Raw genomic sequence first — 22,078 nt, 5'->3', positions numbered from 1 at the left:
ATGTATTGCAGGAAGCCTGCAAAGCGAGGAATCATGGATGTTGATCTCCAGTTCTCTTCACAGCAGCTGAAGGGGAACAGATCAGGTGGTCTGACTCTGAGACATTCTTTTTAATCACTATTTCTGAATACAGATACGATCAGGGACTTTTGCATTCTGTGACCCGAACAAGCAATGCAGAACTCAGCATCCCAAGAATCTCATTCTCCACCCCCCCACCTTCTAATAAATAAATCAAGTTTCTAGCCCTTATTGTTGGAGACAAGTGCATGAACCATGCTTAGTAAAACCAAAGAAGCCAGACAGGCTGCTAATTTGGCTTTCCCAGTAACTGAGCCATATTTCATAGCTCTGTAGGACACCTCCATTCTTGTGCAAAGCAGAATAACAGCAAATGTACACAAGTCACATACCTGCATTGCTTGGTACAAAACTGGGTTATATTGAGCTAAAATGTCTTGCCTGCATCACTGCAGAGCTAAGCTTGAAAATATGAAAACGGGGCTATACTGGAGGATTCAAGTATTCAGTCACCTGCCTGGAACTGTCTCAGGTCTAAGTCTCACTGTTTAACGTAAGAAGAGCCCTGCAGTTGGATCAGATCAATGTCCTCTCTACTCCAGATTCTTCTTCCCCGCAGTGGCCAACCAGATGCCAGTGGGAAGTTCACAAACTGGGCATGAGGGTGATAGCCCTCTCCCTCTGCTGCTCCCCAGTAATTGATATTCAGGGCATTCTGCCTTCATAGCAGTTGTTCCTTGGTTTTGCTTACATGTAAAGTGGAGCTATGACAGATTTAAGGGGGAGAAGAAGTTGGCTGTACTGGGCTACTCGCCCTGTTACTGAGCATGCCCAGGTGCTTAACTCACTTGCCTGTTTACCTTCGTATTTCATCAGCTGAGGCCCCCATGGGTGCTGATCAAGGAAAGGATGTTGGCAGTTTCATCCCCTTTAGTGGGCAGAGGTATGACTCACTGTATGCCTACCTCAATGTGCAGGCTAGTCCTCAGATAGCAGGAACTGAGATAGACATTGACCTGTAACCCTAGAGGGAGCCATACTTCAGCAGTACTGGGTTTGTTGGATAAGGAGCAGCTTTAGCTGTTGTTTAGCCACCTTTTGTTCTAGCATATGCACAGGAAAGAAAGTTGGAATGAACTGAATTCCCATCTGCACTTTACATTTAAGGCAGTATCGTACCACTTTAAACAGTCATGGCCCCCCCCCCAAGAATCCAGGGAACTATAGTTTTAGTGTGCTAAGAGTTGTTAGGAGACCCCTTTTCCTCTCAAAGACCTTCATTTCCTAAAGTGATTTGCCAGTCAGTCCTGCTCAAGAAACTGGGCATTGTAGCTTTGAAGGGGAATAGGGATCTCCTAACAACCCTCTGCTACAGTTCCCATAATTCTTTGGGGGAAGCTGTGGCTGTTTAAAGTGGTTATAGTACTGCTCTGAGTCTATGGTGCAGATGGGACCTGCGTGTCTCTAAAGCAAGACTGCCAGCATGTGTCCAACAGTTGCTGCAGGAGCCCCTGCTTTCATGTGGAACTGAATATCAGTAACAATGATGCCCTTGGGCTTCTTAATTTTTGTCTCTGCAGAACAAGGTCAACTTTGTGGATGACAGTTTCCCTCCAGGGCCCAAGTCAGTTGGCTTCCCCGAAGGGGACAGTGTCCAGCAGCGAGTGAAGCAGTGGCTGAGGCCTCATGAAATCAACTGCAGCATCTTCAAGGACCGTTCAGTCAAGTGGTCTGTTTTCCGGACACCTCGGCCCTCTGACATCCTGCAAGGGCTCCTGGGAAATTGCTGGTAAGAATGAAGGGCAATCGGGTTCAACTGTGACTTTTAAGGGGAAATTAGATATGGGGGAACCCCGTTGCTAATGGCCATTGTACGCGAGCAGAGAGTATGGTCTGGACTTGGTAGATCCTGACACAAGATTCTGGCAGGTGCATTTGCGGCCAGCTCAGCCGGCTTCCTAGCACCGAGTGGGAGGACACCCCAAGGCCTTTACATTTCTACTTTCAGAGCTTTCCTTCTTTCTGCTGACTACAGATGTTGGCTGCCCCCTGGTGGCATGCAATAAAGATCTGAAAAACCAACCACCTTTCCCCAGCAAGAATAATCCCCCCTCAGCAGGGACAACATGCAGATCACTTTAGGGCTGAAAGATTAGCTACAAAGCCAGGACCTCAATGGAAAAGTTTCTCATGAGCGGGACTGTACTTAGCATGTGCACATGTACATCACATTTAAATCTTTTGAGCCCTGTGATTTTCACATGTTATCATTCAAGCAGCATTTTTCACAGTGATCAATCTGCTGAGGCGCTTCAAAGGATTATGGGGTCATATTCTAGGACTGTGTTCCCCAGATTACGTTGGACTACAACTCCCATCATCCCTGACCATTGACCATGCTGGCTGTTGGGAGCTGGAGTTCAACATAACCTGGGGGTGCAAGGTTGGATAACACTGTTATAGAGCATGGACAGTATTCATGTGGCCTGCTGGCCGGGCTTGTTGGGCCTTGCAGTAATTTCCTGCATGTGTGCATTACTAGGGAAGGCAGGAGTGAAAAGAAAGCCTCTGGGGTCATTCTAATCACAGTTCCACATTCCTCTGTGTAAAATATGAACCATAATAATCTCTGTTGGAGGCTGTCAAGCTTTCAAGCCTTGAGAGAACACTTTCCACATCAGTGTGTCTGCTAAGGAACTCTGCATGCCTGCCACAAACCCTGACAAAGATTCTAGACCATATATTAAGGTACATGCTCAATTTGCGCAGAATGCTGGCCAAGTCAAGTGAGAATAGGTGCTCCAGAATTGCACCCATCACTACACGATGACTGAGCAAGGTTGGTTATAGTAGACAAGCTGTCTTTCGATTAATCTTGTTTGTGTTTGATGATCATCTTGTTGTAATGTTCCTGTTTTAATTTGTCCTGTTGTAATTTGTTATAAGATGATTTGGGAACCTAAAGATGAATCCAAAAATTGATTCTCATTGAACTCTGATAAGCTTCTCAGGATTCCACAGAGGTCTGAAAGCCATTAACAAGTTGTCATATTGCCCCTTCCTGGTGGAATGATGCTAACCGGATACCAGAAGCAATGGGCTCTGGTTGGAGGGGTACATACTGATTCCTGGGGGTGGGCTGCAGTCCATAGATATGGATAAATAAATTGCTTACTAAATTCAAAGGGTGCTATAAGTGAAAGTGGGTCACCTGGTGGACTCCAGCTCCCACCATCCCTCACTTTTGCCCATACTGGAGGACCACAGCTCAGTATCACTGAAAACTGTGGGTGTCAGTAGATGAAACCTCAGAATCCAGTAGAATCAGCTGTTAGGGGAAATACGACTCCAATAAGGATTTTTAAGAGTTGGAAACTTTTCAGTTAGTAGTGCCATGTTATGATTTTTTTAAAAAAATCAATTCATTGTGGTCTGCACACACAATTGGTGAAAAATTAGCCTTTAGAGTGATTATTCCCTGTAGCCTATGACTTTCTAAATTTCGCAATCATGCATCTATTTTTATTTTTTTTAAAAAACCACTTGTTCAATTAAATGCTATTAAGTCACCTTAAATACAATTTATTACAGAAAGACATCATATGAGAAATGCTATAAACATTTGATGGACACTGTTCACTTAGACCAGACTTCCCAAGTTAGGTGCCCTCCTGATTTTGAGGAATATAAGTCCTTTCAGCCCCAACCAGCATGGCTGGTGGCTAGGAATGATGGGAGTTGTAGTCCTAAAGATATATTGAGCCACCAAGTTGAGGAAGGCTGTCCTAGGGTATGCTCATTTATCTGTCTTAGTTGTTTACCACCTAGAGAACGTCAAGTTGTCAGGCTATATATACAAATACTGTTAATCAATAAACAAACATAAACATATGAAGCCCTGTTTCTCACACATCCGGCACAGATCAACATTTTGAGGGGTTCAAAAACTTTGTTGGACTACAGTTCCCATCATTCCTGGCCACTACCCATGCTGGCTGGGGTTGATGGGAGCTGGAGTCCAGCATTTGGAAGACACATTAGCTACTCCTACCTGTAGAACAAAGAAGACCAGCCACCAGTGTAACTGCTATTTCCAATATGAACTTGATGCATCAGTTCAGCAGACCATGTACACACACACACACACACACACACACACACACACACACAGAGAGAGAGAGAGAGAGAGAGAGAGAGAGAGAGAGAGAGTGTCATGCATCTGATTTTTTTCTATTTTACTGTATTTTCTTACTGATTTTCTTTTGAAATACTCCAACCTGCTAATACAAATTCATCTGAAGAATACCTTATTATAGTTTGGGGGAGATTTCATTCATTCTAAGTTTCATTTATATATATATATATATATATATATATATATATATATATATATATATATATATGCTTTCGTAGATTTTCACGGGTACAGGAATGCAGGTTTTGGTGTCTTCGGGTGTCTTCCCGTGTAAGAGTTGGGGTGTCTAGGCGACGTTTCGACGAGGTCTCACTCGTCATCTTCAGGCTGGTGCTTTCGGCTTCTTGTTACTGGAACAGAGCAGGATCTCAGTGTTTGAGTTCCTATAAATACTGTTGAGGGGGTGTGGTGTATAGCCTCCAACGTTCTGGGCAGAGAGGAAGTTCCCAGGTTAGTGTGCCTTTTCTTCTTTTGTTCCTTAATTACTTGAGGGATATCTTGAGTGATTTCTTGAGTGATATTCTGAGTACCACTTAGGTGGGTCATTAAGTGTGGATTAGTTGCTAAAGCTTTCGTGTCTTGACCTCTTGAGCTTGTGAAGAGTTCTTCTCAGAAAAACTCTTCACAAGCTCAAGAGGTCAAGACACGAAAGCTTTAGCAACTAATCCACACTTAATGACCCACCTAAGTGATACTCAGAATATCACTCAAGAAATCACTCAAGATATCCCTCAAGTAATTAAGGAGTAATTAAGGAACAAAAGAAGAAAAGGCACACTAACCTGGGAACTTCCTCTCTGCCCAGAACGTTGGAGGCTATACACCACACCCCCTCAACAGTATTTATAGGAACTCAAACACTGAGATCCTGCTCTGTTCCAGTAACAAGAAGCCGAAAGCACCAGCCTGAAGATGACGAGTGAGACCTCGTCGAAACGTCGCCTAGACACCCCAACTTTTACACGGGAAGACACCCGAGGACACCAAAACCTGCATATATATATATATATATATATATATATGCTGTCTCAGCTTGTCTGCAGTTTCTTTATTTTGTACGATCAAATTATGTAACTTCCAATCTGAGTATTTGTAAAATAGAGCCACTCAAATTTCACTGGTGCATGATCTGCATACAAAATTGAAACATTCTTTATTTCTCTACAGTCTTTAATAATACCTGGAGAAGTAATAATATAATCCACCACTGAATATATTTGATTTTTCTTGGAAAAGAAAGTATAATTCTTATCTTGTATGATGAAAATACCTCCAAAAACCATCGAGTGAATGATAGTGCAAGTCAGCTTCTCACTTTGAAGCATAATTAATTGCCCCTCCTGGGCCTTGTAGATTGCTATTATCTGTTGTTAATAATACAAATGTTAAGTACAGTTCTTGCTTCAGATGACACAGGAAGCTACAGTTAACTGAAAGCAGGAGTGAGTCCCATACAGAAGGAGAGGAGGAGAGTGTGTGAGTTCAGAAGGAGACTAGGCACATCTCATGAAACCATAGCATAGATCAGACATAGGCAAACTCGGCCCTCCAGAGGTTTTGAGACTACAGTTCCCATCATCCCATCACCACTGGTCCTGTTAGCTAGGGATGATGGGAGCTGTAGTCCCAAAATATCTGGAGGGCCGAGTTTGCCTATGCCTGGTCTAGATTGATATCTGAATGTGGTCATTGACTTGCTGGTGAGCAGCCTTCCCAGTATTAACTGGCTTCATCTGGCACCTCTTTTTCAGGTTCCTCAGTGCTCTGGCTGTGCTGGCAGAAAGGCCTGAGTTGGTGGAACGGGTCATGATTACACGGACCATGTGTCCAGAGGGAGCCTATCAGGTGCGGCTTTGCAAAGATGGCACCTGGACCACTGTGCTGGTGGATGACATGCTGCCCTGTGATGAGTGTGGCTACCTCCTCTTCTCTCAGGTGGGTGCTGGGATTTGATATGGCCAGCACTAACCACAGAGGGGGATATGCCAGAGGTTGGGAACAGAGTTGTGTGAAAGTGTCTCTTTTATAGCAAACTGAGAGATGCTGTCCTATGTGTCCTGTAAAAGACTCTGCATGGGGTCTCCTGCTTAGAAGTTCATTTAGATGGGAAACCTGCAGCCCTCCAGATGTTGTTTGACTGGGAATGGCTGGGGTTGATGGGAGTTGTAGTCCAACAACATCTGGAGGGCCACAGATTGACCATCTGGTCTAGAACAAGGAGAGGGCTGAATTCATAATGTGGTTTACGAGAGTGAATATGTGCTGGTGGGTGCAGAATTTAGCTTCCTGAGAATTTCAGCTTCGATTTCATTTTGCTTTTTAAAAAGGTTTCTAGTTCTTATCCTGCACAAGAAGGCTCAAAAAATATTTGGACAATACACACTGAAATTTCAGGAGCCACAGAGAGGACTGAATACGATTTTAAGGGTTTGAGCGACATGGCTGAAGTCTCCTTACTCTTCCTATGACTTAACAATGTCAGACTGTATTATGATTATAACATTGAAAAAGCAGAATAAGTTATGCATTTGCACTCAGTTTGCATAATTTATATAGTTGCAAAATCCACTTTTCCTTGGCATAGATCTTGGATTGCCTGGGCTCGGAGTTTTCATTTAATTACATGCAGAGTACACACAACTCTTGCCAAGGGTGTCCACCCTTTGTTAACGCTTGTGCTGTAGGCGGATAAGGTCACCCTTAGCCCATCTGTAACATGCAAATGTATTTAAATGCAATTAACACAGTCTTTTAAAAGAGAAAGAATCAATTATGAACTCTGATGTTGGTCGACAGCCTTGTTTGCAGCCATTGATTTGTGTTCTTCTCCCCCAGGCCCAGAGGAAGCAGCTATGGGTCGCCCTTATTGAGAAGGCCCTGGCCAAACTCCATGGTTCGTACTTTGCCCTCCAGGCAGGGCGCGCTATTGAAGGCCTAGCTACGCTAACCGGCGCCCCCTGCGAGAGCCTGATGCTGCAGGTCAGCTCCACTAACCCTCGCGAGGAGCCCATTGACACTGACCTCATCTGGGCCAAAATGCTGAGTTCTAAGGAGGCTGGGTAAGACGAGGCAGGAGGGAGGGCTTTCCCCTTCAGCTGTGAGGAGCATAAAGACTGATTTGGCATCTGCGGCCGGTCGGGCCGCATCTAGACCAAGGGAAAAGTGGAATTGCATTGAGCTTACTGCTGTGGCTCTAGCAAAGATAGAGAGCTAAGGCGGGCCAGTGAGGCCTGTTGCTGTAAAATGCACCCCTTGGCTACCCTCATCCTTAGTAAGCTGGAACAGCAGATAGACTGCAAATCTGAGAATGCACTGCTCTAGTGAGCTGCCTTGGAGAGGCTAGCGTCATGGGATGCTTTCTGTATTGGTCCAAAATGCCCATGAACACTCAGAGCTAGGTGCAGCCTGTGCCGTCAGCCCAAGAGAAAAGAGAAGCCCCAAGCTGTTCTGTTCTGTGCTTCTGCTGCATGGACTATTGAATTCTCAGCTGGAGCAGTTGAGTTCCCAGGATTTTTTTGGGGGGGGGGGAGGGGAGGCCATGTGCTTTAAATGTATGGTGTGGATGTGACCTAATTCAGAGCCCCTGTTAAAAGATCATACCGTTAAAGCCCCCACCCAGTAGGATACGAATGTTAGAACTCCTTCCATTCACAGCTTTGCCTGCCTGTGTTCAATACTCTTCTGCATGCAACAGCTGCTGAATATAGGCCGCCTCCCCACTTTGCTCCACCTGCCAAGAGTGCAAGGCTGAGCAATTACTGCAAGGCAGAGGAGGAGCGTGGCAGGAAGGTGGGTGAGGGTTATATTGCATGTAGTCATTGCATGGGGAGCAGGAGGCTGGACAACTGAGTGTAAGCGGCTCAAAAGTGGTGTCACGTGCACAGTTGGGAACTGGGCATTCCTGCAAGGAGGCTTTTGCTACCAGCTTTTAGCAGCACTGTAAAGCATCAGCTGCAAGGCATGTTTGCCAAAGTCCCTCCTTACTACTGATATGAAACAAACCAGGAATTAACCTAGAAAGTCAAGCCCAATCTCATATTTATATCATTATACTATAATCAGAAACTTAGGCCTAGTCTACACAAGCAACAGAATCAAGTGGTAAAAAATATTGCCCTACATCAGGCTATAGGTACAGGATCATATTTCTGATTGCTTCTGTGTGTAAAGGAAACCTTCTACAAGCAGAAAAATAGCACAGCAAGGAGTGGATTAGAATATTTTAGCCCGGCATGCTGTTTCCTGCCCACCCCTCAAAATAAATTATTTGCAGGGAGTTTTTCCACAACAAGGGATTGTTAAGAAATGGCACCCTCTTCCCCTTGCAGTCTGGTACAGTCCACTCTGCCATGCCAGGATTGTGCCATCTCATTTTGCAGTATGTGTAGACCAGCCCTAAAAAGCCCAAGCAATTCCTGCATCTGCAGTCCCTGCATCTTGTAGTGATAGTGGTCGTACCTCCCTTAGCCTGATGGCAGACTAGCTTTGTATTTCTGCAGGCCATTAACAACCTCTCCAGCTTATGCAAAATGTGGGATGATACATACCTTAAGATAACTTTAGCTCCCCAGTTATCCTCCCATTGACTCCTGATGCTAAGCCAGGTAGTGTAAACCTTGTGTTTCTCTTATCCCTTCCCCACTCCCTTTTATTTCCCATCCTTCAGCTTTCTGATGGGTGCATCCTGTGGAGGGGGCAACATGAAGGTGGATGATGCAGCCTACGAAAGCATGGGCCTTCGTCCACGGCATGCGTATTCCATATTGGATGTCCGAGATGTGCAAGGGTGCAGGTAAAAATGGCCGAGAAAAGATTGCTGGCTCTTGGCTAATTAGGCAGGCTGCTTGTTTGGTTTAAAGCAAGTGGCAGGAACCTTTGTTCTTCCGGATGTTGCTTAACTAAAACTCGTATCAGCCCCAGAAAGCACGGCCAGTGTCCAGGAATGATGGGAGTTGTAGTTCAGCAACATCTGGAGGACCAAAGGTTCACCACATCTGATTTAAAATGTTGACTCGTGGATTGTTGTTCACTTCAACTATCTGCCCACATAACATCACTGTAAGGCCGTATGGAGATACACTAAGGAAAGATGCAGGTATGAGAGCTAAAGAATATTGCAGATCTATTTCCCAGAAAAGAGCCGGGAGTTTAATGTAGGGTAAGATACTATTACAACTTCCCCAAGATACTGCATCATTGTTTGTTGATGAATTCTGCAATTTTGATTTTATCCCACTGGAGCCAATTCATGACTCTTGCAAAGACCAAAACATTTTCTCAGTAAAAATTGCACGGCAAAGCAGAGTGCTTAGGGTGTGTTGAGAGTGGTACTTTGGTGCTCCTACCTAGCTCTTTGCCTGCCTCCCCAGGGTGAAATCATTTTGAGAGGTAGGCAAAGAGGTGAAAGGGCCTCAGAATTTCCAGATTGCAAAGTGTGTTTTCTTTCTCAGTCTTGGCAACTGTAATGAGACATAACACAGTCTGCTGGACCTTTGTGTCTGGCCATCTGAGAGTGAGAGAGATGAGCATGGGCAGGAAATGATTTAAGGAATCGTTGGAGATTGGGGTTAAAATTGCTTCTGGGTTTATAAAGTTCAAAACAGACCACTTCCCTGGGCTCATCAAGCCTTGGGGAATGAGCACCTCTCCCAATATGTGCTCATCCCACCTTCTGTCTCCAGGAGGAAGCTCTGCCCCAGGAGCCACCATCCATCTATGCCTGACATACTGACTAGACCTCAAAGCAGGGACAGGTTCTTTTTTCACTCCTCTGCTGACCTGTGTGTATTTGTGTGTCAGTTAAAAGGTTGTTGTTCTTTGCATCACGTCTTAATCAAACAGAAGCCCAAAGCTGTGTTGGGTGATCTCTCTTCTTCCCAAAAGAATGGTGTCAAAGCCCACCCTTTGTTATTTTCAGGAAATGTAATCTAACTAGGTTTGCAAACTTAGTTGGTTGATTTGTTAGATTCATCCATTTAAAAATTCTGGGTTGGTTGAGCAGGTTCCCAATTAATTGGGCAGGCAAAAAACAAATTAGAAGTTCTTACTATAAATGCAGATGACATTTGTATTTGTTTTAAAGCGAGAATGGCTTTTCTAGGATGATGCCTCTTTCAGCACATGTATGCATAATCTAAAAATGAAGTCCACTACTATAATGTAATATAAAGTCCACTAGATATAATGTTTTGACACACATTCAGATTCGATTGATTGATCATTGATTCATCAACTGAAACTAAAATAATTAACTCATTCTAAAATCTTTTAGTCTGGTTCCACCCTTCATAAAAACCGTTTATATCCCTGCATACTTTAAGCAATTTAACTTCCTGATTCATCTGATTCTGTTGTTCTGGAAGAAATGTCTCTTTTGTGGCTATTGACGAATGTTGCTCTGTTGTAAGCCCTCTTTAGGGTTTCTTTTTTTAAGAGCAGGCAGAGTAGAACTTCATAACTTGAATAAAGAAGCTTAAGTTCAGTTCTGTCTTGCTGCTTCTTTCAGGCTCCTGCGACTCCGTAACCCCTGGGGCCGCTTCTCCTGGAACGGTAGCTGGTCTGACGAATGGCCCCACTGGCCGGCACACTTGCGGCATGAGCTGATGCCCCACGGGAGCAGTGAAGGGGTCTTCTGGATGGAGTACAGTGACTTCATCAGGTACTGCCAAAATTGCACAGACTGTCCTGTGTCTCTGGGTCCTTGCTCTGCTGCCTTTAGAAGCTTGGATTTGGCTGGAATGTGACCTCCTTGTTCTGATGCAGATCTAAGGCACAGACACATGTACTGCTGACTTACCATGCTTTACTGTGTACAGGCAGAGTGCTCATACGCACTGCTCATTCACTCCCACTTTGCTCCTTCCCTGGTGCGAATGGGACAAACCAACCTCTTCCTTCTGAACCAGGGTTTGTGGTTTGCTTCTCCCTAACAAGTCAGGATGGCCAGCCAGTTTTAAGCCATGGTTTATTGTTAGCTTGCTGATCATGGCTTGTTAGGGAGAAACAAGAACTGCTGCTCCTCTCCATTTAAAAAACAGCACAACACCCAATGGTAAAATAGCATTGCTGCTCTGAATCCTCTGTCCTTCTCATGAGTTGTTAATTTGAATTTGCTTCCAGTTCTTTGGGGGCTGTGCATTCTCCCTCTATTGTGATGGAGCTCACAGAAAACTAGAATATTTTAAAAGTGTGAGACCAGAATCAGGCACGCCAAGCCATTTAATGTGGGCCTCAAGCTCCCGGCAAAATTTACAACTATGGCGCTGAATGTGGGAACCCCTGAGTGCTTCATTGCAAGCAGGTGGAAGTACTCTGGGAACAGGAAGAATCACTCCTTCCAGTTTTCCAGAGCGCTCTCGACCTGTTAGCAGGAGTGGCAGGCAAGAGAACAAAGAGGCAATTTTTGCAGTGTCAGGAAGGCCATTGCAAAGTATGTTACTGCACATTCCTGGAAGGAGAGGAGAATCTTTCAGTTCATGCTACGATGAGAGAAAAATGCTCCCTCCATCCTCCAGCTGATTGGCACTTATTGGTTGAGGTGCTCCTCTACACTAGGAGCTTTGTCTGTGCTGGTTATGAGAGTGGCACTACCCCCTTTTGCATTCTGCCCTTGGTCCTCAGGTTAGAAAAGGTTTGCCACCCTAGTGTAGAGGGAAGAGAAAGATGGACAGCAACACAGCTGTCTCTTCCACAAAAAGGTGGTCCTCCTTTCGCCACCCCCAAGAAACTGTGCCATTACCAATGAAGATTTTATAGGGGTGCCTTGATTGCTGTCTAAAAGAGACTCGTCTGATCTTGGCTACAGCTGCTTCCGGGGTTGACAACTGCCTATTCCCTTGCCCAGGTATTTCGACTCAGTGGACATCTGCAAGCTCCATTCAGACTGGCATGAGGTTCGTGTGCAGGGCACCTTTCCCAACAAAGCCAGTGGACCCATTACCGTCACCTCACTGACTGTGCTGGAGCGTGCAACTTTGGAGTTCGCCCTTTTCCAGGAAGGCAGCAGGTGAGGTCGCAGATCACACTCATCAGCCACTGAGAAAGATTCAAGGCTCTTGCACACTGTTTACATCACCCTAATTACTCTAGAACTGGCATTGCGTCTTGGCAATTGTCACTTGTGCATTGACCCCTCTTGTTAATCCCATCTCCAGTTCCAGCTCAACTGTGCTATTGAGCTGACACATAGCATGATGGTGGTGGCACTGCTATCCTCTCTCAACATAAAAGCCATTTCCTGCCATTCTTCCTGCTCTAACATGACTAAGGAACAGAATGAAGGTTGCAGCTATCTAGATGGGATAACTGTGGCTACACAGATAGGGGCATTATTGTTTCTCAATGGAACAGGTTTAGCCCCTGCCGTAATGATTGGCCCTGAGAACATCCCTTTCCTTCTATATCAGTGAAAGGCTGCCACTTAATACTTATCAGGAAGGCAAAGCACTGCCGAGAAAATCTGGTCCTCAAGCCATGACACTGGCCCTCATTAAAAGGTGTGGTGTTTATATATGTATAGACATTCACTGCCCCTCTCCCCTGTGAGTCCTTACAATAGACAAGTCCTCTTCTCTCATCTATCCCTCCCTCATAGTGACAGGCATTTTTTTAGTCATTAGTTTCTGTGATTTTCAGACTCAGAAACCACTTTTAACTGCTGCAAACTTCACCACAGGACCCAGTAATGGGATGTTGGGGTTTTTTTAACATGCTCATCTGCCTGCTTTTTTCTCTAGGGTGGCCAGATGTGTAGCAGAAAGCAGGACCCTTGTACCTAGGAAGCATATGAAGCTGCCTCTTACAAAGTTTACACCATTGATCCATCTAGCTTAGTGCTGTCTACACTGACTGGCAGTAGCCCTCCAGGGTTTCAGGCTGGGCTCTGTCTGTAGTTGTGCAACAGATGCAGCTTGTTGCTCAGGGTGTCATTGAAGCTAGGTTTTCATCAGCTATTAAAGGAGCAGAAGGGCTACCCTCCTTTTGCCTTGGATCCTTCTCTCTCTGCAGTAGATCACCCTTGAGGTCCCTTCCAAATCTACAATTCTATGTTTCACTGAAGACAGAAACTCTAAAAAAAGAAACAATGGAAATGGTGGTGAGGCCACTGCTGCAAGCCACTATTACCAAGACAGCAGTCTGGCATGACCCATATTTTTGCCCCCCACCCCATATTGTTTGTGTTATCCTATTTGGTAAAAGAGAGTGGGGTACAGCAGGTTGTGCAGTGACTTCTGACTCCACTGCACTTCACAAGAATGTAGGGAACTCCTTTACACCAGGAGTCTAGCAATTGGCCCATCCAATTCAATGTGGTCTACAGCAACTAGCTGCAGTTTCCCACAGACTGATTCCCAGCCCCACCAGAGATTGGACCTGGCACTTCCTGCATGCTTTCCCACTGAGCCATGGCCCCTTCCCTCCTTTCCCTTGGCAGGCGCTCAGACACAGTGGACAGCCACTTGCTGGACCTTTGCATCATGGTCTTCCGAGCCACCTTCATCAATGGCAGCAAGCTCAGCCTGGGCCGCCTGATGGCACACAGCAAGCGGGCAGTCAAGAAGTTTGTCAACTGTGATGTCATGCTGGAGCCGGGCGAGTATGCTGTGGTGTGCTGTGCCTTCAACCACTGGACTACCCCAGTGACAGGCACCTCCTCAAGCCAAGGTAAGTGTTGTGTGGCAGAGTCTACTTCTGACTCCTCTCGGGCAGTGGGGCTGCCAGTTCCAGCAATAGGGTTGCCTGCTGAGAGCTTGGGAGGAGGATTTAAAAAAATGGGGGGGGGGTCACTGTTTGAAGAAAAAGCCACCTGTGTTTTCAGAACAGCTTCAGGCAACGAAGGAGCCTGTGATCCTCCAGAATTTGCTGGGACCGAAACTCCCTTCATTCTTGACCATTGGCTATCCTGTTGGGGGGACGGATGAGAGTTGGGAGTCCCATTTGGGGAAGGTTCCCTTCCCCAGCCTTAATTCTCAGTTGAAATTTGCCTTCATTGCTTAAACATTGGCTTCTTGCAGATTGCAGTCCTAACCCCAATCACTTAGGAGAAAGCCCCATTGAACTCAGTAGGACTTCCTTCTGAGTAGACAATACCAACAATGTATGTAGTGATTTGAAGCTTGTCGTCCAAGTTCTCTGAATGCCCCTGTGTGTAAGGGGCGGGGACCGGTTTATTTTACACTTGGGAAGGCGGGGGCTTCTCTAGATGGCCTTTTCTGTACTTTTCTCCTTTTTACTATTGCACAGTTCTGTACTTCCTTTCAAGAATGCAAGTCTTGTCTTGTGTTGGAGACTAAGTACCAGACCTGTAATGCAATCAGGAAGGCAGTTCATGTTCCTAAGCTGGCATCTGGAAATGCTTGAGTGAGGGAAAGGCCACATGGCAGGATGGGTAGGGATTCTTGGGGGTGGGGACTCCCTTGTGGACAGGGGGCCCTGCAGCCTGATGCTGCCTCACTTGCTTATTTCGACCTCTACCAGTTTCCAGCCCTACTACTGGCAGTGCATGCCCAGCTGCTGACATCTCCAGCTACATCCTGGCCATCTACAGCTCCCGCTTGGTGATGGTGGAACAGATTGAGGCTCAGTCCACCACATTGGCAGATGCCATCATTCTTCTCACCGAGAACAAGGGCGAACGGCACGAGGTACGTGCAGGCACCAGCCCCACCCGGCTGCTTCAGAGAGTCTGTTCTTTCCTGCTTCTCACTATCAGCATATTGACTACCATCAGAGGGCAGTGAGGGATTGAGGGCTGGACAACAACTCCCAGCAACATCTAGAAGGCTGGGAGAACACCAGGTTGGAGAAGGCTGGTATCTGTTCTGACAGGCAGCAGCTCTCCAGGGTTTGCAGCAGATTTTTTTCCCCACCCCAGCTGCCTAAGAGCCTTCCTACTGGGAAAACGGTGGCCGTGATGCTTAAACATTTATGGAGCGCTTTAAAGTGTTCAAACTTGCTTCACACGCACTGTCTCAGTACTGTACATGTAAGGGCTAGGGAACCTTTTTTCAACCTGTGGGCCACATTCCTTTCTGAGCAATCTCCCAAGGGCCGCATGCCAGTGGTGGGCGGGGTCAGAGTAAATAGTGGGTGGAGCAGCAAATGCAAACTGTCCCCGGTACTCCCACACCCCTCTCTATCCTCCCTCCAGAAAAGCAAGAGGTGTTATCAGACTCCAAGGCAAAACACTTGGGGTGCAAAACAGACTCGGTGGCTTGTTTAAGACCACCTACAGAGTCCATAGCAGATGTGAGGTTAGAGTTCCTTAATTCCTAGTTTACTAAGCTACATAAAATCCTACAGCTTTCTGCAGGCAGGTGTCCTGCTGTTAGTTGGATGGGTGGGTTTTGTATGTGGATGTTCTCTCTGGAAAGCAGCCAAGCACCTGCAGCTGCGCATGCGCTCCTGGGAACGTGCATCTTCCAAGGAGTTGGAGTGAGCATGGGCCCCGAGTGTTGGAGGTTGGGACTCTGTATTGCCATGTGGGTGGTGAGGTGGAGGCAGGCAGGATTCGCTGGTCTGGGGCCGAGACTGACTGGCTGGTTTGCTTCCGCAGGGGCGCGAGGGGATGACTTGCTACTACCTGACACATGGCTGGGCAGGTCTCATTGTGGTGGTGGAGAACCGGCACCCTAAATCCTACCTGCACGTCCAGTGCGACTGCACAGACAGCTTCAACGTTGTGTCGACACGAGGCAGCCTCAAAACGCAGGACAGTGTGCCCCCTCTGCACAGGTGAGAGGGAGTTAGCGGGGGGCTGAGAGAACTAGACTTAATTTCCCGTTGGTGTGCTTAAGTTGCAGAATTGCCACATTGGGGGGGGGGGGATGAAGCAGTTTGCCACCTTGTAGAATGTAAGGAGGAGGGCCACCCTCTCTCCTCAACTGACAAGTCCAGGTGCCTTCATTGTTTTTCAACCTCCAGTTTTGAGAAGTTCAAGGGGCAGCACTGGGAGGGAGAAGTAGATCCCACTGAAACCACTGCTAAAATGGAGACTCCACCGCATCCTGATTTGGACAGTAATTTCAATAGAAACCTCTTCCCCTTTCTGAAGCAAGGCACACCCACACCACCCATCATCTGATGGGCAATTGGAGCATGCCTTCGTCCATCTCGCCTTAAGCTCCCAATTGGTCCTTTGATGATTTATTAATTTTGTATACTGCCCTTCATCCATAGATATCAAAAACACAAAATACACAATAAATATAAGAACAAAAACAATGGCTGGAGGATATCATTTGTAGGCTGGATGGGCATTGCCTCTCCCAAATGACTGTAGGCCAGATGGTGAGGCCTGGTGGGCCACATTTGACCTGTGTGCTGGAAGTTTCACACCTCTGCTCTTCACCTGGTTAAGAGATCTGTAATGTTAAGTCTGCACCAGGCCAGAACGTTGATCCCAGAGAGTGTTTGTGTATTGGAAGCCTTTGGGGAATCTGAGACCTTCCTGCATGATGAAAGGGCTACTTGGAAAGCCAGGGGGCGATTGCCCAATCTGAATTGTATTCCTACCATTGCTCTTGGGCCTTCCTTTGTGGCTGTAGATTCGCGCGGGTGAGGATTAGCACTATTTCCCTCTCTCTTTCACTGACCTGTCTATCTCCTTTCCTTTTGTTTTCTTCCAGGCAGGTTCTAGTGATTCTGTCCCAGCTGGAAGGCAACGCCGGTTTCTCCATCACCCACCGCCTGGCACATCGCAAAGCCACCCAGGCCTTTCTGAATGACTGGATGTCGACCAAGGGGACGCACAATCCGCTGCTGACACCCGAGGTGGCGGGGCTACATGGGCCCCGGCCGCTATGACAAATGGCCCCGCCCTCCCTGCCGCTCTTCTGCTTCTGCCTTTTTTCTGGCCCCACTTGTCTCAGGCGTTGCCCGAGCCGCCATTACTGAGCCATCGGGATTGAGAAGGATGGACAGACAGACAGACTGGGTGTCTCAAGCCAAGCGCCTTTCCTCCCATCCCCTGGGGTCAGGCAGGGAGCTGCTCAGGTTCCCCCTCCCTTGAAATCCTCTCTCCCTCCCCTCCCCACCTGCCTCCCCACAGATGATGCACTTTATCCAGAGCTGCTGTCAAGTTAGGAGAGCAAGGGAATGTCACAGCCCTGGAGAGGGACGTGTCCCAGCCCCAGGTGCAGGCGATGCTCAGATGCTCTCAGGCGCCAGGTCCTGGGACTCTTCCCTTCCCACAGCCGCCAAAAATCCTAAGGCTGCTGCAACAATAATATACCTCTGGCCAATGTGTCTGTCTGTGTGTGTGCCTCACCCCACTGTTAAAAATGTCAGCTGGCTGCTGCAATGGGGTCGGGTGGGGTCTGGGATGAGGGGTATGTAGGCCCATCCTGTCTCTGTCTCTCTCACGTCTGGAATTGTCATTGGCAGATGGAGGGGTGATGACTTGTAAGATGGACTTCCATCTCCCTTCCAGCACTGGGTTGGCTAGGTGGTGAAGTTTTGTTTTGTCTTTTGTTTTGCAGACTGGGTTGCCAGAGGGGTACAAAAAAAATGGCAGAGCCATTGTGCTGTTAACGGCAAACTAGCTAAATCTGTGTTAAACTACTCCCCTAGCGTGAGCACCATTTTTCTGCAGGACGAGTGGCAGGCTAGACTCAATGTGCAAGCTGTCTTGCAACACGTATGGTGGGAGTGCTGGCTATGAAAATGTTATTCTTACTGTTTTGTATTTTTCTGCAAGATTGATTTAAGCACGAGCCGTGGAACCTGCTGCCAAATTTATGTGGTGTTTGGGATAAGAGTCTCTGCCTGCCTTCTTTGCTTCTCTTCCTGCGCCCGTGCCCCTCGGAAAGACTGGCACCACAGTCTTGTGTGGAGGAGCAAGTGTAGTAACAAAGCCTAGAGAAGCACATTTTTCCAAGCAGGCTTCAAGCCATTTGACCCACCCACATGGGTATTGCAGGAGATGTTGCCCCTGGGGCTTAAGTTTAGCATCATGGCATTTTTGATCTGTACAGGGGCTTGTCTGTATATATATATATTGCTGGGGACACTTGGTGTGGGGAGGAGTGGGGCTTGGGGACATGGGTGTAGGCTGCAAGGAAGTGATTGGGAGTCTGCAAGGGAGGCACACAGCTGCCTGGGTGTTTGAGAAGGGCTTGGAAGTTCATTCACACTTGTGGTCCCTGCAACTCACATGATACAGAGGAGCAGGGTTGCTCCCAATTTCCCTTCCTGGCAGTCTGCAGTCCAAAGGAAGAATAGCCAGGGGTCAGCAGCTGTGGTGGAGGAGAACAAGGAACCCTTTACCGACTGACCTCCCCTTGTGCCTTCTGGCGCTTCCAATTTGGCGCTGATTTGAAAGCTACCCGAAAACCTTTCATGTACAGCTCGGTCAATTTAGCACTTTTGGTCTCCACCAGTTCTGCTTTGCAGTCAGATGCTTAGCCTCCAGAAAAGTGAGTTTAGAAATGCCCCAGTGGGAATTTCTGCACTCCTTCCCCACCCAAGGAGAATAGCCTTATGCTGGGAAGGAATCTGGAGTATGTTGTGCCTCTGGACCCTCCGTAAGGGAGAGGTTGGTCTCTGCCATCACCCTTAAAGAAGATTCTGGATGGATCGCCAGTGGTACACGTGCTCACCATCACTCACTTGGGACAGATGCATAGTTGAGGTTGACAGGACATGGCTTTTGCCCTTCAGGGGACCCAGTGTGGGGCTGAGCTTGATGGAGATCTGTGGAGTTGGGTCTCGGGAACAGGGTATCAGGGACAGGGTTTCTAGTCCACCTTGTGGGCTCAGGCACAGGGTAGCAGGGATGGTGTCTTCCTGCCAACTTCATTGGTTCGGGCACAGGGTGGGAGGAGGGCGTCCCGGAAAGCTGTGGGGGCTCATCACCAGCAGTGTCTTCCCCATTGTGTTGCTCTATAAAATGAGTCCAATCCCTCCATTAGGAAAGGGCCTTTCTGCCGGTACAAGCAATCAGTCAAGAGCCTAGTTCGTTTGTACTCCCGCCCACCCCTGTCTGCACATGTTGACGTGTGGAGCACTGTGAGGGTGAGTGGGAAAGTGGGAGGCTGGGACAGGATTTGGGACATCAAAATGCCCACCTGGGAACATTGTGGATAATGTACTCTGGGCTGAGGCTGCTCCCAGTCATTCCTTTCACTTCCATATTCAGGGAGAAATACGATAACATGCCAGTTGTTGTCAGCCCCAACACCACTGGCCTCTCCTGCTCTTGGGCTCATTGCATCTTCAAGCAAAAAAAGTAGGGAACATGAATGACACTCCACCACCATTGACTGCTCAAAGGTGGAACGTTGCCATGTATGGGGCACAGCCAGTGCCAGGCAAGTCAGAGAGAGCACAGTGATAATAACTTGGGGGACCATAAAAATGCCCCTCTGCACCGTGCCCTTGCTCTGCAAATGGCAGCTTTCAGCTGGGAAATGGAAATTAAGTTGTGTGTTGTCCTGGATGCATCTGTGGCTCTGGTTTAGAGTAGCTCCCAATCCTTGCTTGTTTGCAGGGCCCAGTCTTCCCCGCTTCCCTCAAAGACAAAGGGGTGCAGTGGTGGCGGAACCAGTGAGAGGAAGCGTGTGTTCCTCCCCTCCCCTCAAGCCATGCTTTATTTTGCCTTCCAAGAAGGGTTGCCATCTCCTCCTCCCCTTCTTGTGGCCGATCTCTAGCAGGCAGAAATCGCAGCAGGTGTGAGCCTTTATCGAAGCACACAGATGCAGGGACCAGGAAACAGTTCACCAATTTCTGCCTGCTTCGTGGCTGCAGAAGATGTGGGGAGCCCTGCCATAAGAAGGTGGAAGCCCGACTTCCAAGGAGGTTATAAGATTTGCACTAATTCCTCCTACAGTGACTTCTGAGGAACATAGTTTGCTGGAGTATAGGAGCCACAATGACATGGCTGTATGGTGGGTCAGTAATGTCACATGAATCCTTTCTGGAAGCCTCTTCCTGCAGAGGGTTGAATTCCTAAGCTCTAGGGCTCAGGCACTCTCCGTAATCTGAATACAGTGGTACCTCGGGCTAAGAACTTAATTCATTCCGGTGGTCTGTTCTTAACCTGAAAATGTTCTTAACCACTTTAGCTAATGGGGCCCCCTGCTGCCGCCGGAGCACAATTTCTGTTCTCATCCTGAAGTAAAGTTCTTAACCGAGGTACTATTTCTGGGTTAGCGGAGTCTGTAACCTGAAGCGTCTGTAACCCAAGGTACCACTGTATATGAATTTCTACAGTTCATTGCAGTGTGCTGTGAGGAGAGAGCAATGAATGCAAGCTATTGTGTTGCAGCCCCACCCTTTTGAAACAGCTTTCTTGTAGGGCATATCTTCACTACGGAGTTAAACTGGTTTAATACCCCTTTCCTCTTTCCAGGGAGCATTGGGGAGGGATTGCTTAACAGTTGTTGGCATCTGTCTGTCTCGAGACGATGGAGTGCGATTTCCTTGGGATTCTTTGAAAGAAGCCATTAGGGTTTAAGCGAGTATAAAGCCAATGTGTTGGTAACACAGATGCACCCTTGCTGTCTCAGGAGGCAGGTGTAGCTGGGCTTTTTGTACCCGGGAGCATGGCCAAGCTGGTGTTGGGGAGCTCGGAAAGGCAGGGTGTGGCCAAGTTGAGGGCTAAAGTGGCATTGCAAGGACCTTTGGGGAACAGGGTAGCAGTGCCATCATTTCATTATGCCAGTACATTACCTTTCCATCCCTACTCCCCTGTGTCCTGTTCCATTTTCTCTCCACCTAATCAAGTAGCAATGAACAGAAAGTTGATTTTTCTCCCCCTTTCCTTCGCCCCCACCATCTCCACTATCAATCAGTGTTCACTCTGCGTCTCCTTCCTCCTTTCCCAGCTCAGTCATCTCAGGCCAGGGAGTGGCTGAACATGTGAGTTCCTCTGTATTTTGTTTTTACCCCTGTCCAAAATGTCTCCTTTCCTTTTTTTCTCTTTTTCAATGTTCTTCTTTTGTGTGTGTGTGTGTATGTGTGTGTGTGTCTTTCTGTTCACTCTCTTCGAGCTGTGAATAGTTTTTAACCATGTAAATATTGTCCAGCTCTTAAGAAAACATAGGATATTTTATCAATTGTAAATCAAATCTGTAATCAGTCCCTGTATAATACGAATTATCCCATGGGTGGTTTTCAAACTCAGGTTCCAAAGGACCAAATAAAAAAATTTTGTTTTTTAATTGTCTGTCTTGCTTGGTATGATAGCAGCACTGGAGGGGAGGATGTGGTGTCCTTCACATCTGCCCCTGGACATAATTCATGAACTGACGAATACTTGGCATTGGGTGCTGTTCTTATTCTGTTCCCCAGACTCTTTCTGGGCAGGGAAGGGAGATAGAAGGTTGTTGCAGTCCACCAGGTCATGGAAACATAGGAATATAGGAAGCTCTTTTACATCACACCAAACCATAGGTCCTGTTGTTGCAGGGACGCGGGTGGTGCTGTGGTTCAAACCATCGAGCCCTTGGGCTTACCAATTGGAAGGTTGGCAGTTTGAATCCCCGCAACAGGGTGAGCTCCCATTGCTCTGTCCCAGCTCCAGCCAACCTAGCAGTTCAAAAGCACACCAGTGCAAATAGATAAATAGGTAGTGCTGTGGTGGGAAGGTAAATGGCATTTCCGTGCACTCTGGTTTCCATCACGGTGTCCCACTGCATCTGAAGCAGTTTAGTCATGCTGGCCACATGACCCAGAAAGCTGTCTGTGGACAAACGCCGGCTCCCTCGGCCTGAAAGCGAGATGAGCACCACAACCTCATAGTCGCCTTTGACTGGACTTAACCGTCCAGGGGTCTCCAGACAAGGGTCTCCTAGTCCTACAAGTAGTTATGAGAGATTACATCTAGGACTTCCTGCATTAATGTTGTCCATGTAGATCTCAACA

The 22,078-nt window shown here is 47.3% G+C and overlaps 1 protein-coding gene across 3 annotated transcripts in view; it reads left to right on the top strand.

Moving 5' to 3' along the window:
• Nucleotides 1-21,375, top strand: part of CAPN15 (calpain 15) — a 102,254-nt gene extending 80,879 nt beyond the window's left edge. For all 3 annotated transcript variants that reach the window (XM_083473626.1, XM_083473624.1, XM_083473625.1), the window contains 10 exons: nucleotides 1,602-1,810; nucleotides 5,968-6,151; nucleotides 7,052-7,275; nucleotides 8,883-9,008; nucleotides 10,722-10,874; nucleotides 12,060-12,221; nucleotides 13,650-13,879; nucleotides 14,693-14,859; nucleotides 15,771-15,949; nucleotides 16,843-21,375. In XM_083473626.1, the coding sequence (XP_083329752.1) occupies nucleotides 1,602-1,810; nucleotides 5,968-6,151; nucleotides 7,052-7,275; nucleotides 8,883-9,008; nucleotides 10,722-10,874; nucleotides 12,060-12,221; nucleotides 13,650-13,879; nucleotides 14,693-14,859; nucleotides 15,771-15,949; nucleotides 16,843-17,020 (1,812 nt within the window). In that variant the 3' untranslated portion in view covers nucleotides 17,021-21,375. The remainder of the gene's footprint in view (nucleotides 1-1,601; nucleotides 1,811-5,967; nucleotides 6,152-7,051; nucleotides 7,276-8,882; nucleotides 9,009-10,721; nucleotides 10,875-12,059; nucleotides 12,222-13,649; nucleotides 13,880-14,692; nucleotides 14,860-15,770; nucleotides 15,950-16,842) is intronic.
• The last annotated feature ends 703 nt before the right edge of the window (nucleotides 21,376-22,078 follow it).

The sequence above is a fragment of the Podarcis liolepis genome, assembly GCF_965112155.1.
Source record: "Podarcis liolepis genome assembly, chromosome: 14".
Taxonomy (NCBI): domain Eukaryota; kingdom Metazoa; phylum Chordata; class Lepidosauria; order Squamata; family Lacertidae; genus Podarcis; species Podarcis liolepis.
The sequence above is the reverse complement of the archived record's forward strand: the minus strand, read 5'-3'. Positions and strand labels throughout refer to the sequence as shown.